Genomic DNA, 17,056 nt, shown 5'->3' with positions numbered 1-17,056 from the left:
ATACTGCCTGAACCGAGCACATATCCACATTGTGATGCCTGCTCTAACATGGTGGTGCCTCAGCCTGGAGTCTCCCCAGGGGTCCCTCCGGCTGCTCCAGCCCCGGTGGCTGAACCCCCGGCTTGGGTAGAATTGTTCTCTAAGTCTATCTCCCACTCCTTTGCCGACTCCATGGGACAGCTGTCCCGGACTCTGCTGACCATGCATCAGCCCCCTTCTCAGGGCGCCTCTGCTGCTCCGACTTGCTCTGCAGAGCTCACAGAGGATTTTTCATCTGTTCCCAGACCCCGTCCTCCTAAACGGAGACGCAGGGACTCTTCTCCTTCCTCGTCCCACGGCTCCGATTCACGAGCTGAATTGCAGGGCGAGGAGGATGCCTTTACTGTGGGCTCGGACGCTACCTCTATGTACCCCATTGATCTAACTGAAGGTGATGCGGATGTTAGTGACTTGATTGCGTCCATTAATTCCGTACTGGACCTCAATCCACCAGTGTCAGAGGAACAAGCCTCTCTGGTAGAAAAACACCAGTTTACCTCACCTAAGAGAGCAATGAGTATGTTTTTTAACCACTCCAGTTTTCAGGCCACTGTGACCAAGCCCAGGGCCTGTCCTGACAAACGCTTCCCAAAGCGTAGTTCTGATGACCGTTTTCCCTTTCCACCAGAGGTGGTCAAGGAGTGGGCTCATTCACCAAAGGTAGATCCTCCGGTGTCTAGAATCTCAGCCCGGACAGTTGTATCTGTGGCCGATGGCACCTCACTTAAGGATCCCACTGACCGCCAGGTTGACCTTCTGGCCAAATCTGTATATGAAGCGGCAGGGGCCTCGTTCTCCCCGTCTTTTGCAGCAGTGTGGGCTCTTAAGGCCGTCTCTGCTTCTCTGGCGGAGATGCATTCCCTCACCAGGGACTCTATGCCCGAAATGGTTGCCTTAACTTCCCAGGCTTCGGCTTTTTCATCCTATGCCATGTCTGCCATTCTGGAGGCTTCTCACCGCACGGCGGTGGCTTCTGCTAATTCCCTCGCGATCCGCAGGATCTTGTGGCTTCGAGAGTGGAAAGCAGACGCTTCTTCCAAGAAGTAAAATAATTCTGCAATTACTCTCTAGTGTCCCCCATATAGCTGGTGTATCTTCCATCAGTATTCACAGTGCAGAATGCTCCTCCATGGACAGTGCCTGGATAACCCTCACTGCCTCATACCTCTGAAGAACAGGTTAGGACTACAGAACATAGAATGCTCCAGTCATCTGGGACCAACTTTGCTGCATCAGAGACAGTCAGTGACCGCTCTGTTGTAATGATGGGACATCTAGAGCCCAAGTGTTGTCCCATCTGCCTGCACATGGTTGGATATAAATCGTATAATATCATTTTCTTCATCGTTCCTATGAGAGACCCAGACCATGGGTGTATAGCTTCTGCCTCCGGAGGACACACAAAGAGGTGGTCAAGGAGTGGGCTCATTCATCAAAGGTAGACCCTCCGGTGTCTAGACTCTCAGCCCGGACAGTTGTATTCAGTGGCTGATGGCACCTCTCTTAAGGATCCACTGACCGCCATCTGTATATGAGGCGGCAGGGGCCTCGTTCTCCCCACCTTTTGCAGCAGTGTGGGCTCTCACAGCCATCTCTGCTTCTCTAGGGAGATGCATTCCCTCACCAGGGACTCTATGCCCGAAATGGTTGCCTTAACTTCCAGGCTTCAGCCTTTTCATCCTATGCCATGTCTGCCATGCTGGAGGTTTCTCACCGCACTGTGGTGACTTCGGCTAATTCTCTCGCTATCCGCAGGATCTTGTGGCTTCGAGAGTGGAAGGCAGACGCTTCTTCAAAGAAGTACCTTGCTGGGCTCCCCTTTGCTGGGTCCCGGCTGTTCGGTGAACAACTGGATGAAATTATTAAGGAAGCTACTGGCGGGAAGAGTACTTCCTTGCCACAAACTAAAACCAGGAAACCTGTCCAGGGCAGGAACCAGTCGAGGTTTCGTTCCTTTCGTTCCTCTAACTGGTCATCCTCTAAGCCCTCAGCCTCGTCCACTAACTCAGCCAAGGATCGAAAACCCAGCTGGCGCACGAAGCCGCATCCTCAGAAGAACGGAGGAGCCGCTGCCACTAAGGCAGCCTCCTCTTGACTATCTGGCTGCGCCATCAACGTCCTTGGTCGGTGGCAGGCTCTCCCACTTTGGCGACGTGTGGTTTCAACACGTCTCCGATCAGTGGGTGCGGGATATCATCTCCCACGGCTACAGGATAGAATTTTCTTCCAGCCCGCCAAACAGATTTTTTCTGTCCACTCCCCCCTGCTCCAAAGCCGCCGCCTTCTCTCAGGCCATGGCATCCTTGCAGGCCAACGGAGTAATTGTACCGGTTCCCGCCCGGGAACGGTTCAGAGGTTTCTACTCAAACCTCTTCCTAGTCCCCAAGAAGGACGGTTCCTTTCGGCCCATCTCGGATCTCAAGCTTCTCAACAAGCATGTTCAGGTGCGGCACTTTCGCATGGAATCTCTGCGATCGGTCATTGCCTCAATGACCCAAGGAGATTTTCTTGCATCCATCGACATCAGAGATGCCTATCTGCATGTGCCAATTGCAGTTTCACACCAGCGTTGGCTACGTTTTGCAATCTGAGAGGAACATTTCCAATTCGTGGCTCTTCCCTTCGGGTTAGCCACGGCCCCTCGTGTATTCACCAAGGTCATGGCAGCAGTGGTTGCGGTTCTGCAGGGATTGGCAGTGATTCCTTACCTGGACGACCTTCTAGTCAAGGCTTCATCCAGTGCAGACTGTCAGCGGAGTGTTTCGCTCACTCTCGCCACGCTTGTTCAATTCGGGTGGCTTGTCTATCTGCCCAAGTCCACTCTGACCCCGACCCAGAAACTTACATACCTAGGGATGCAATTCGAGACTCTGTCGGCACTAGGCGTCAATGGAAGCGGTTCCCTTTGCCCAGTTCCATCTGCGTCCTCTGCAGCTGGACATTCTCCGCTGTTGGGACAAGCGGACTTCCTCCTTGCACAGGCTAGTGGCTCTGTCGCCACAGACCAGGAGCTCTCTTCAGTGGTGGCTTCGGCCCCTCTCTCTGTCCCAGGGACGCTCCTTTCTGGCCCCGTCCTGGGTGAGTCTCACCACGGATGCCAGTCTATCCGGCTGGGAAGCAGTGTTTCTCCACCACCGAGCACAGGGCACTTGGACTCCGTCCGAATCAGCCCTCTCGATCAATGTGCTAGAAATCAGAGCTGTGCTCCTAGCTCTCGTAGCCTTTCACCACCTGTTGGCGGGCAGGCACATTCGAGTCCAGTCAGACAACGCGACAGCGGTTGCCTACATCAATCACCAAGGCGGGACACGCAGCCGCCTAGCAATGTTGGAGGTACAACGCATCCTTCAATGGGCGGAGGACTCCAAGTCCACCATATCCGCAGTCCACATCCCAGGCGTGGAAAACTGGGAGGCAGATTATCTCAGCCGTCAAACCGTGGACGGTGGCGAGTGGTCCCTGCACCCGGCAGTGTTTCAGTCAATCTGCCGCAAATGGGGCACCCCGGACGTGGACCTAATGGCATCCCGTCACAACAACAAGGTTCCCGTTTACGTGGCTCGCTCCCACGACCCTCAGGCATTCGCCGCGGACGCACTGGTTCAGGACTGGTCCCAGTTTCGTCTGTCCTACGTGTTTCCCCCTCTAGCTCTCTTGCCCAGAGTTCTGCGCAAGATCAGAATGGAGGGCTGTCGAGTCATCCTCATTGCACCGGACTGGCCCAGGCGAGCTTGGTATCCAGACCTGCTCCATCTGTCCGTAGAGATGCCGTGGCATCTCCCGGACCATCCAGACCTACTCTCACAAGGTCCGTTCTTCCGCCTGAATTCTGCGGCTCTCAAATTGATGGCGTGGCTCTTGAGTCCTGGCTCTTGACTGCTTCTGGTATTCCTCCTGAAGTCATCTCCACTATGACTCGGGCCCGTAAGTCTTCCTCCGCTAAGATCTATCACAGGACTTGGAAAAGTTTCCTGTCATGGTGTCGCTCTACTGACCATCCTCCTTGGCCATTCTCCTTGCCGACCCTTCTGTCTTTTCTACAATCCGGGCTGCAGCTAGGACTATCCCTAAACTCTCTCAAGGGACAAGTCTCAGCTCTGTCAGTACTGTTCCAGCGGCGTCTCGCTCGGCTGGCTCAGGTCCGCACCGTCATGCAGGGCGCGTCTCACATCATTCCGCCTTACCGGCGGCCCTTGGATCCCTGGGACCTTAATTTGGTTCTCACGGTTTTGCAGAAAACCCCCCTTTGAGCCTCTTAGGGAGGTCTCTTTGCATCGTCTTTCTCAGAAAGTGGCTTTTCTGGTGGCCATAACTTGCCTCAGGAGAGTCTCTGATTTGGCCGCGCTCTCTTCGGAGTCACCTTTTTTAGTGTTTCATCAAGACAAGGTGGTTCTCCGTCCGACTCCGGACTTTCTTCCTAAGGTGGTCTCCCCTTTCCACCTTAACCAGGACATTACCCTACCTTCCTTTTGTCCGGCTCCTGTTCATCGCTTTGAAAAAGCGCTGCATACTCTGGATCTGGTGCGGGCACTCCGGATCTATGTGTCTCGCACCGCTTCTATTAGGCGGTGCACTTCTTCTCTTTTTGTGCTGACCACAGGTCGGCGCAAGGGTCTCTCTGCTTCTAAGCCGACCTTAACCCGTTGGATCAGATCGACCATTTCGGACGCCTACCAGAGTTCTCAGGTGCCTCCCCCGCCGGGGATCAAGGCACATTCGACCAGAGCTGTTGGTGCCTCTTGGGCTTTCAGGCACCAGGCTACGGCTCAACAAGTCTGTCAGGCTGCCACTTGGACTAGCCTGCATACCTTTTCGAAGCACTACCAAGTGCATGCTCATGCTTCGGCAGATGCGAGCTTGGGCAGACGCATCCTTCAGGCGGCTGTCGCCCATTTGTGAAGTTAGGTTTTGCCTACTTCTTACTTTGTTCGGTATATTTCCCACCCAGTGACTGCTTTGGAACGTCCCATGGTCTAGGTCTCCCATAGGAACGATACAGAAAAAGAGAATTTTGTTTACTTACCGTAAATTCTTTTTCTTATAGTTCCGTAATGGGAGACCCAGCACCCTCCCTGTTGCCTGTTGGCACTTTTCTTGTTCCGCGTGTTATCACTGGCTGTTGTCGTGGACAGAGTTTAGTGTAGTACTTTGTGTGTCCTCCAGAGGTAGAAGCTAAACACCCATGGTCTGGGTCTCCCATTACGGAACTATAAGAAAAAGAATTTACGGTAAGTAAACAAAATTCTCTTTTTTTTTTGGGGTTTTTTTAGGTTTGTTTTTTTTTAATTTCACTGCTGGAGTGGGGCTTTAAATGTAAGTTCCCGGCCCCCTGTCTTATATTCACACTCTAGCATCTTCATCTGTTTCCAGCGGCGTTAAAGTCGTCTCCTGGGCATTTGTGACGGTAGCTCCAGTTTTCATGGAGCGCATCGGAAGTCACGGCTCAATACATCTCTATAAGGCTATGTGCGCACTTACCGGATTTTGCCGCGGATTTGCTGCATGTTTCGCTGCAGAAAATGTTCATAACATCTCTGCAGTGAATCACCAGCAAATCCTATGGAGAAAAAAAATCCTGTGCGCACTGGGCGGAATTTGACAGCTGCATGTTTTGCTGCGGGAATCCCGCAGCAAAAACAAGTGCATGTCACTTCTTTTCCGCACATCGCTGCGGGATATCACTCCATTGACTCCAATGTTAATCATGAAATCCCCCAGGGAATAACGCAGGCAGCAAATTCTGTGCGGTTCACTGCGTTTTCCTGCGTTATTCCCTGCGGTATTTCGCGGTTTACCTCCGGTAATGTACATTGCTTGCCTGCGGTTTTGCAGGGAAGTGATGTCATTACAGGAAGAGGAAGCGGAGGAGAGAGTAAACACACACAGATCACAGACATAGAACACAGACGCATAGAACACACATAGAAATAAAACGGAAATATAGAAAACAAAGAACGTGGGCTCCGCTGCATATTTACCTTCCAGCCGAGGTAAGCACACAGCGGCGGCCCGGTATTCTCAGGCTGGGGAGGGCGAGGGGCAGGGTTAATGTCCCCCGCCTCACTCCCCCTCCGGCAGCCGAGAATATCAGCCACAGCTGCCCCGGCACTGTCGCATACATTATGCGGCAGCACCGGCGTGTCCTCGGCTCTTCTTGCCGCCGTGTAGCAGTGGCAGCAAGGTAATACAAGGGGTTAATGATGGTGGGGGACCACCGCCATTAACTCCAGGCTTGATCATGGCAGCGTCTATGTGACAGCTGACATGATCAACCCGTAAGTAAAGTGAAAAAAACACAGACACCGACAAATCCTTTATTTTAAATAAAACAAACAAGCCTCGTTCACCATTTTATTAACCCCTCCCGCACCAAAGCTCCGGCGTAATCCACCGCTCCGACGTAATCCACAGGTCCTGCGCTGCTTACATCCAGCCGCGACTGTCACAGACACAGCGCTGAATGAAAGCAGCAGACAGCAGAGGTAATTACCGGTCATTTCCCACGGCCGGTAATGTGAACTCACTGCCGACCGTGGGAAATGCAGCGATCTGTCATCTATCTATCTATCCCTCTATCTATTCTTCTGTCTATCTACTATCTCAGAATTAAATGACTTTTTTTTTTTTTTTTTTCAATGTGCTTTATTGCATTGAATGCAATAAAGCACATCCCAACCCGCACGTGGCAAAACCGCGGCAATACCGCGAATAAAACCGCGGCAAACCGCATGCGGTTTTCGGGTGCGGTTTCCCGCGGTTTTTTTACCGCGGGTGCGGTAATCTTTGAGAGCATGCGGAATTTTCTCAAGAAAATTCCATTTCCCAGTGCGCACATAGCCTTAGAGTTCTGTGGAGGTTCGGTTCTCCTGCAGCAAATAAGCCTAGCTTCACAGTCTCGAGCTTGACCCGAACCCCGGACTAAGTCACTGATTGGCAGATCAAGTCTGCGCCCACATGCAGCCAGCCATAAGCAGATAACGTCCGGGGAAAGTGGGCTGACTTTTTCAAACTTTTTTTGCGCACTACATCCAAATCACTCTGTTGTTGTTCCCAAGTGCGAGTCATTCAAACACTGCAAGCGGCTCGCACAGGGCTGAGCACCGAGCGTACCAGGTTTGCTCACGCGAGTTTGCTTTGCATGTAAAGCATCCAAACCCGAACCTTGATTTTTAAATTTGGTGTTCAGTTCCAAAACTGAACATCAGGTTCGTCATCTCTAATCTCTGAGAGCCTTGTTGCGGCTCTCATAGACTCGCATTTAGAGCTTGGTCGGAAGTCAGAAGTTACGTCACAATCAGAAGCTATGCTCACAATAAGGTGTCGCGGGACCAGAGCAACGCCCGAGGGTGAGCATAAACCTAAGGGCAGGGAGTTTAGATTTAAAGCAACAATTTAGCAGTTAAAGGGAAAAAAAATGCTGGAGTGGTGCTTTAACTGAATAAAATAAATAAACAAGAATGAATGGGATTGTATTTTCCAGCAGTGCTTACATTTTTGGGGCAGATGATTAATTTGGCACCTTAATTGTCTTGACATTTAAAAAAAAATGAAGAAAAATTTTTTTACAAAATAATTTTAAACTTAAGTCTTTTCTCTGACGCCTCATTGGGGGACACAGGACCATGGGTGTTATGCTGCCTATCCATAGGAGGACACTAAGTAGATGCAAAAGCATAGCTCCTCCTCTGCAGTATACACCCTCTGGCCGGGCCAGGCAGCCTCAGTTTTAGCTTAGTGTCTGTAGGAGGCACTTCCTTTCAAGGTTTGCTATTTTTTGAGGGCGACAGTTTCCTTTTGGGACCGATCTCCCAATACAATCAATGGGCGGGAACGTGGAGTGTCGCCTCCACGTACCCCCTCCTGCGACGCTGGATCCTGGGCTGGACGACGGGTTCCACAGACACCGATTTTCCAGAGCCCAGGGCAGAGGCACAATTCCTCAGCCCCTCTTTGCAGGCTCTGAGTTGAACATGGCACCTGTGTGGCCGGACACAGCAAGCTGACTCTGCTATTTCCACTGCCTGGACTGAAGCAGTGTTAAGGTGAGATCCCCCCTGACTGGTTTCCCAGACAAAGGGAGAAAAGATGGTGCAGGGAAGGCTCCCAGGACTGCTGAATTTACAGTATTTATTATGAGAAAGTCCCTTGCTGATTGCAAGGAGGAGAGCCCCAGGGATCCTGAACACAGTGTTAACTTTTCTCTAGCTTGCTGGCTGGAGGAGGGGGGAAGTCCCTCGCTGTTTGCAGAAAGTCCTGCACAGATAATTTACTGGTGGCAGAGGGAGGGCCCAGAGCTCAGGAACTCATGCTGTTTATTTACTCTGTTTATTTGCTCTAGCAGAAAAGCCGCCAGAGATAACCACCAGTAACAAGCTGTGTGCTGACTGGAGGGAGATGGAGGAAAATTGTCAGAAGCTCCCTTCCCGCCGTTTTTTACTACCCACAGCAGGGGGGGTCAAACACTTCACTTGAGGAATCCCAGTTCACTCATACCTTCACAGAGGTAACAGCTCAAATTGCCGCTGCGGCGGAGTACCTCATGCAGGCCTCCATGGACGCTGCTACCTGCGCAGCGTTTGCCGCCTCCAATACCATAGCCATCCGTAGAGCTCTCTGGCTCCGACAATGGCGAGCGGACTCTGCCTCCAAGAAGTCTCTCACGGGCCTTCCCTTTTTTCCAGTCTGATTTGTTTGGCGAACGTCTGGACAAGCTCATTTCTGACACCACGGGAGGAAAGAGTACCTCCCTCCTCCAGCTGAAGTCCAGGACGTCCTGGACGTCCGGAAGACACTCATTGTAGGAGGTCGACTGCGGCTCTTTCAACACATCTGGGCTGCCGCCTCAGACGACAAATGGGTGCGAGACCTTGTGTCTTCTGGTTACCACATAGAATTTCGGACCCGACCCCCGTGTCGGTTCTTTCTCTCAAACCCCCCCAAAGACTCGAAAACGACGCAAAGCTTTTTTCTCAGCAATCCACTCGCTCCAAACAGCAGGAGTGATAATACCTGTCCCAGACGACGAGAAGTTCGGGGGGTTTTTATTCCAACCTCTTTGTGGTCCCCAAAAAGGATGGGTCAGTTCGACCCATCCTGGATCTCAAACACCGGAACAAATATGTGCACGTACGGAGATTCAGAATGGAGTCCTTAAGGTCCATTATTGCATCCATGGTCGAAGGGGAATTCCTCGCCTCCATAGACATCAAGGACGCGTACCTGCACATACCCATCGACCCAGACCACCAAAAGTTCCTCCGCTTCGCAGTTCAGGACTCCCACTTTCAATTCGCAGCTCTACCCTTCGGCCTTTCCACCGCACCAAGGGTCTTCACCAAAGTCATAGCGGCCGCCATGAGCGTCCTTCACGCCAGGGGAGTAGTCGTTCTCCCTTACTTGGACGACCTCTTCATCAAGGCCCCCTCCTTCCGCGACTGCTCAACCAGCATACAGATCACTGTGGACACCCTATCCCGCTTAAGGTGGCTAGTGAATCTAGACAAATCATCCCCGATCCCATCACGATCCATCACCTTCCTGGGCATGTCCCTGGACACCCGTCGGGGCTTGATCTTTCTCTCTCAGGACAAGGCGATCGCTCTTCAACGAGCGGTACGCTGCCTTCTACGTCCTCCCTCTCGCTCCATTCGATTCAGCATTAAAGTGCTTGGCAGGATGGTGGCGGCTATGGAAGCAGTACCCTTTGCTCAACTGCACCTCCGCCCACTGCAGCTAGCCCTTCTAGCGGCCTGGGACAAGAGCCCCTTCTCCCTGGACAGACATCTTCACCTGACGCCTTCAGTCACGTACGCATTCCGCTGGTGGCTTCGGTCCTCATGCCTATCGAAGGGGAGATCTTTTCTCCCAGTGAACTGGCTGGTCCTGACCACGGACGCCAGCCTCCTAGGCTGGGGAGCAGTGTACCGGCACCACACTGCTCAAGGACGTTGGACGCCCCAGGAGTCTTCCCTACCCATAAACATCCTGGAACTTCGCGCGATCTTCCTCACGCTTAGAGCGTTCTGCCCTCTGCTAGCGGGTCGTCAGATTCGAGTCCAATCGGACAATGCGACAGCTGTAGCCTATATCAATCGGCAGGGGGACACCCGCAGCAAAGCGGCTTATCTCGAGGCCCACAAGATCCTCAGCTGGGCCGAATCGACGGGATCAGTGATCTCAGCGGTACACATACCGGGGTTAGAGAACTGGGCAGCAGACTCCTCTAAGTCGCCAAGGCCTGGCCGCCCAGATGTGTTTCTACACATCTGCACTCGCTGGGGCACACCAGACGTGGACCTATTGGCCTCAAGGTTGAATGCAAAGGTACCCGCGTTCATAGCCAGGTCACGCGACCCGCAGTCCATCGGCGCGGATGCTCTAGTCTGATCCTGGCACCACTTCCGCCTGCCTTACATATTTCCACCTCTACCCCTGCTGCCGCGGGTAATCAGGAATATCAAGGCAGAGGGAGTCCCGGTGATACTGACAGCACCGGACTGGCCCAGGCGCGCCTAGTACGCCGAATTAGTACAAATGCTCACAGACGTACCGTGGCGCCTTCCAGACATCCCAGACTTGCTGACCCAAGGGCCCATTTCCTATCATAACTCCAGAGCCCTGAAGCTGATGGCATGGCCATTGAGACCTGGGTATTAACAAGAGCGGGATTCTTCCCCGCGGTTATCTCCACCATGATCAGCGCCCGAAAGCCTGCTTCATCCCGCATTTACCACCGTACTTGGAAAATCTTCCTCTCATGGTGCAGAGAAACTAACGTCTAGCCTATGCCTCTGGCCATACCCAGAATTCTCGACTTTCTACAGTCTGGCTTGCAAGCGGGGTTGGCTCTCAGTTCCCTTAAAGGGCAGGTCTCGGCGCTCTCAATCTTCTACCAATGCCGCCTGGCTCAAAAACCGCAAGTCAAGACCTTCCTCCAGGGCGTTTCCTCATCTAGTTCCCCCGTACAAACGGCCGCTGGACCCATGGGACCTCAACCTCGTTCTGGACGGTCTCCAGAGGTCTTCCTTTGAACCTCTCAAGGAATCCTCCCTTGCTCTTCTGTCCTGGAAGGTAACATTCCTGGTGGCAATTACGTCCATCAGACGGGTTTCGGAGCTAGCAGCACTCTCTTGCCGCGAGCCTTTTTCTGATCTTTCACCAGGACAAGGTGGTTCTGCGCCCCCTTCCGGATTTCCTTCCAAAGGTTCTTACCCAGTTTCATTTGAACGAGGACATTGTTGTGCCTTCCTTTTGTCCACACCCAGTTCATAGGGTGGAAAGGTTTCTGCATTCGTTAGACCTCGTCTGAGCTCTCAGATATTACATATCCAGGACAGCCCCCTTTAGGAAAACGGACTCTTTGTTCGTCATTCCTGAGGGGCCTAAGAAGGGACAGGCAGCTTCAAAGGCGACTCTGGCTCGCTGGATTCGCTCTGCGATCCAGGAAGTCTACCGCTTGCAACTCAAGCCCATTCCTAGTGGGCTGCGGGCTCATTCCACACGAGCAGTTGGCGCTTCGTGGGCCATTCGGCATCAGGCTTCAGTGGAACAGGTGTGTAAGGCTGCGACCTGGTCTAGCCTACATACATTTTCAAAGCATTACAGAGTCCATACCCAGGTTTCAACTGAGGCAAATCTGGGTAGGAAAATTCTGCAAACGGCAGTAGAGCACCTCTCTCAGTAGGCGCTCCAGGCTATCTGGGACTGGTTCCTAGTCCTTGGGTTGTGTTGTCTTATTTTTATTTTTCCCACCCATGGACTGCTTTAGGGCGTCCCATGGTCCTGTGTCCCCCAATGAGGCGTCAGAGAAAAACGGATTTTTGTGTACTCACCGTAAAATCATTTTCTCTTAGCCATCATTGGGGAACACAGCACCCACCCTGTTGCCCTGTTGGGCCTTGGTTCTCTCAGTACCTTATTTGGTTATGACTCTTCTTTTGTCATGTTCCTCTGTTGAGAAGTTTTTACTGGTTTTTCTCCTACTGCTTGTGTACTAAAACTGAGGCTGCCTGGTCCGGCCAGGGGATGTATACTGCAGAGGAGGAGCTATGCTTTTGCATCTACTTAGTGTCCTCCTATGGATAGGCAGCATAACACCCATGGTCCTGTGTCCCCCAATGATGGCTAAGAGAAAATTATTTTACGGTGAGTACACAAAAATCCGTTTTTTGTAAAGAAAAGCTCATTTTTATATCTCCTTCCAATAGTTTCAAATCTGCCAGAAAAACCTTGGACGCCATCGTTGTTGGATATCGCTACAGTGTTTGCAAACATGGGGATTCACTTTGACACTCTCTTCCCTCTCCCACATATCCTTCCATCCTTTAGTTCCCTGGACTTGGTGTAAGTGTTTTATGTAGTTCAATATCATGGATCTGTTTGAAACAATTATGAATACATTCTGTATTATCGTCTAGTTTTCCTATAATTATAAGCCACAACGCCAATGTCAACAGAATCTGAGTAGATTTCTGCTGCCCGAGCTACAGGCCGCATGAATCGGAGGCTGGCTGAGTTATTACAGGTGTTTATGGTTGACTCTGAAGTATTGTAAAATATGTTTTATCTGAAAAGCTGACCAGGGACTGTGCTTTCTGAATTGGTCTAGTCATCCAAATCTTTGGCCTTTTCTTGCCCCACTGCCCTGAGACTGATGATCTCTCCTTATACACACATGGGGAGAGACCTGTAAGACATGGAAAGTAGGGTGAAGCCACCAGGGATCTGCCTTGGAGTAATCATCTGAGACGCCAAGTCCCTCACCGGCTTGTCAAACAATTTTCTAATACACAGGGGCAGTAATGCATCCAGTGTCTAATTCGATGTGCTGGGGGTTTGAGCAGCAGGACTGTTTATAGGAGCATGAAAACAGAATAGACAAGAAAAATAAATACACAGCAGATCCTCCCTTAGTTTCCTCCTTAGTTTTTGATGCTGATTTACCATATTACAGAAATCTTGTACCCCTTTCCTCCTCACTTTTTGCTTTTTTTTTTTTTTTTTTTTGTCTGGATGTTTGACAACTTTCTGCAGCATGAGCCTCCCCCTTCTATGCTGTCTGCAGTAGGATGCATAGATTTGTATACCCCAACCTCTTGGGTGGTTTCAGCGCAAAAATTGAAAAAATAAGCAGCAGATTAATGCCTATGTTGTCTGCAGACTGTTTCAGGAGCGGCAGGAAAACTGATAAACAGCGAGGGCAAGAGTTACTGTGTCTTGGTGGGGTTTCGTTGGGTTCTTCATTTTTTCGCTTACACATTTAGGCTGGTTTGCATTGGCTGCATTTTCTAATTTTACTAAAATGTATTAAAGGGAACCTGTCAGCAGAAATTTTGCTCTAAACCTAAAAGTTTCCCCTTCTGCAGCTCCTGGGCTGCATTCTAGCAAGGTTCCTATATTAAATACTTTATAAAGTTGTACCTTTTTTTTGGTATGCAAATCTTCTTCTAAATTATCCACGGGGGCGGGCTGTCTGGTGTCAGTTAGTCTGCCTCCTGCCGATTTTACGCCGTCCCCCAACGCTCCATTTCATACATCAGGACGCTGCCCGAGGTCCTGCGCATGCGCCGTGCGACTGTACCGGGACTGTGCACTGTGTGCACATTGTGACCGCTGGTGACATATTGCGCAGGCTGTGATTGTCATCAGCAAGTGCCCGCCCATAATCTCGTGCCCGCCCTTTCCCCTCTGCATCCAGCGTTCTGCGCAAGTGCTGGCCAGATGACCCCACGTCACCTCTCGTAACCGCTGGTGTCCTGCTCTGCTCCTTCCATCTATCTCCTGCTCCAGGGCAAGATGGGAATGAGGTGACGTTGGGTCATCTGACCAGCGCTTGTGCAGAACGCTGGAGGTAGAGGGGAAAGCGCGGGCACGAGATTATGGGCGGTCACTTACTGATGACAATCACAGCGCCGCCCATAATCTCGTGCCTGCGCAACACGTAACCAGCGGTCACACTGTGCACACAGTTCACAGTCCCGGTACAGTCGCACGGCGCATGCGCGGGACCTCATGCGCACTGGGCGGCATCCTGAGGTATAAAATGCAGCGTTGCGGGACGGCGTAAATCGGCAGGAGGCAGACTAACGGACACCAGACAGCCCGCCCCCATGGATAATTTAGAAGATTTGCATACCAAAAGGTACAACTTTATAAAGTATTTAATTTGGTCTAAAAGGGGGCACAAAAACTATAGGAACCTGCTAGAATGCAGCCCAGGAGCTGCAGAAGGGGAAACATTTAGGTTTAAAGCAAAATTTCTACTGACAGGTTCCCTTTAACTGAGTTTTCTGTTTCGGGCCTGTACATTTGGGTTTTGGGACGGAGCATCTTTTCTTCAGAAGTGATGGAGGCCGTCTAGTGAACATGTATAGTATGCAGGATAGACAGCACTACGAGAGAGAAGGGATCAGCCCTTCAAGGACAAGAAACCTACAGGATAAAAAAGGGCGATGCCTCTCCCCGCATCAATTGGTTTCCTGTCCTTTAAAAGGGGAACCTTCAGGACAAGACGGCGGTCCAAGATGGTTTTTAGGGGCCGAAGCCTTCAAGTTATCCCAGCCCCGGCCAGTCTGTTCTGTCAGCGACACAGGTCCTGCCGCAGCCGGCAGAGGTGCTATGGGGATGCCACAGAGGGCCCACGGGGGCTGTCTGTGTGGTGCCGCACCATCCTGCATACCTATGAATACTATTTTAGTGAAAGGGTGAACAGTGCCTATAAGGTTTGTCCTGTACTAACTTTCTCAATGGCAACATTGAAGCTGTTAGTCATCCTTTTTACATTAACTAGATACTTATATACATCCCAAGGATTGAAAGGGAACTTGTCAACCTTTTGGGCTGCATGAATCAGAGCCTGACTGTACAATTGCATCCAGGTATATCTTTCTCTGAAATGCTAAAATATACTTTGCAGAGCTGAGGACCAGAGACTGGACTAGTCCTGCTCCGCCCTGTCTCCTCCCAGGTGATTGACAGGACTCTCACTTTGTGTAAATAGGAAGAAACCTGTCAATCACCTGCAGAAGTGCTGTGAGAAGCCGGACTATCCCTGTCTTTCCTTATATCCGGATCATTCAAGGCTTGAGTGTTTCTGAGAAAAATATGCCTGGCTGCAATCTGGCTCTGATTCATTCTGCTTATGACTTAAACAACGACTGGTTCCCTTTAAATTCTGGTCAAAATAATTCTGCAATTACTCTCTAGTGTCCCCCATATAGCTGGTGTATCTTCCATCAGTATTCACAGTGCAGAATGCTCCTCCATGGACAGTGCCTGGATAACCCTCACTGCCTCATACCTCTGAAGAACAGGTTAGGACCACAGAACATAGAATGCTCCAGTCATCTGGGACCAACTTTGCTGCATCAGAGACAGTCAGTGACCGCTCTGTTGTAATGATGGGACATCTAGAGCCCAAGTGTTGTCCCATCTGCCTGCACATGGTTGGATATAAATCGTATAATATCATTTTCTTCATCGTTCCTATGAGAGACCCAGACCATGGGTGTATAGCTTCTGCCTCCGGAGGACACACAAAGAGGTGGTCAAGGAGTGGGCTCATTCATCAAAGGTAGACCCTCCGGTGTTTAGACTCTCAGCCCGGACAGTTGTATTCAGTGGCTGATGGCACCTCTCTTAAGGATCCACTGACCGCCATCTGTATATGAGGCGGCAGGGGCCTCGTTCTCCCCACCTTTTGCAGCAGTGTGGGCTCTCACAGCGATCTCTGCTTCTCTAGGGAGATGCATTCCCTCACCAGGGACTCTATGCCCGAAATGGTTGCCTTAACTTCCAGGCTTCAGTCATTTCATCCTATGCCATGTCTGCCATGCTGGAGGTTTCTCACCGCACTGCGGTGACTTCGGCTAATTCTCTCGCTATCCGCAGGATCTTGTGGCTTCGAGAGTGGAAGGCAGACGCTTCTTCAAAGAAGTACCTTGCTGGGCTCCCATTTGCTGGGCCCAGGCTGTTCGGTGAACAACTGGATGAAATTACTCAGGAAGCTACTGGCGGGAAGAGTATTTCCATGCCACAAACCAAAACCTGTCCAGGGCAGGAACCAGTCGAGGTTTCGTTCCTTTCGTTCCTCCAACTGGTCGTCCTCTAAGCCCTCGGCTTTGTCCTCTAACTCAGCCAAGGACCAAAAACCCAACTGGCGCACGAAGCCGCGTCCTCAGAAGACCGCAGGAGCTGCTGCCGCTAAGGCAGCCTCCTCTTGACTATCTGGCCCCGCCAGCAACGTCCTTGGTCGGTGGCAGGCTCTCCCACGTGGCGACGTGTGGTTTCAACACGTCTCCGAACAGTGGGTGCGGGATATCATCTCCCACGGCTACAGGATAGAATTCTATCCAGCCCGCCAAACAGATTTTCTTCGGCGCTCCATTGGGAGACCCAGACGATTGGGTGTATAGCTACTGCCTCCGGAGGCCACACAAAGCATTACACTAAAAAGTGTAAGGCCCCTCCCCTTCTGGCTATACACCCCCCGTGGGATCACGGGCTTGCTCAGTTTTCAAGCTTTGTGCGAAGGAGGTCAGACATCCACGCATAGCTCCACTGTTTTTAGTCAGCAGCAGCTGCTGACTATGTCGGATGGAAGAAAAGTGGGCCCATATGGGGCCCCCAGCATGCTCCCTTCTCACCCCACTTTTGTCGGGTGTTTGTTAAGGTTGAGGTACCCATTGCGGGTACGGAGGCTGGAGCCCACATGCTGTTTTCCTTCCCCATCCCCCCTCGGGGCTCTGGGTGAAGTGGGATCTTACAGGTCTCCAGGCACTGAGACCGGGCTCCATCCACAGACCCAGAGAACCTGCTGGATATGGAGCTGAGTATCGTCAGGGACAGGCCCTGCTACATTAAGGTACTCTGTGTCCCCGTACACATCGCGCACACACACACCAGCATTGCTGGGAGTGCTAGTGCGCCGGGGACAACAGCGCGGAGCGCTCGTGCTATTATTCACGGCAGCTTTGCTGTGTGAATTTATGTATTGGGAACTGCCGCGCCGGGCCGCTGC

The 17,056-nt window shown here is 51.5% G+C and overlaps 1 protein-coding gene across 3 annotated transcripts in view; it reads left to right on the top strand.

Moving 5' to 3' along the window:
• The window catches only part of SLF2 (SMC5/6 complex localization factor 2), a 160,472-nt gene that overhangs the window by 66,874 nt on the left and 76,542 nt on the right, over window positions 1-17,056 (top strand). For all 3 annotated transcript variants that reach the window (XM_075348596.1, XM_075348594.1, XM_075348595.1), the window contains one exon: window positions 12,246-12,381. In XM_075348596.1, coding sequence (XP_075204711.1) covers window positions 12,246-12,381 — 136 coding nt within the window. The remainder of the gene's footprint in view (window positions 1-12,245; window positions 12,382-17,056) is intronic.

This window comes from Anomaloglossus baeobatrachus, chromosome 5 (assembly GCF_048569485.1).
Source record: "Anomaloglossus baeobatrachus isolate aAnoBae1 chromosome 5, aAnoBae1.hap1, whole genome shotgun sequence".
NCBI lineage: Eukaryota > Metazoa > Chordata > Amphibia > Anura > Aromobatidae > Anomaloglossus > Anomaloglossus baeobatrachus.
Note: the sequence above shows the minus strand (reverse complement) of the source record. Positions and strands in the feature narration are given on the sequence as shown.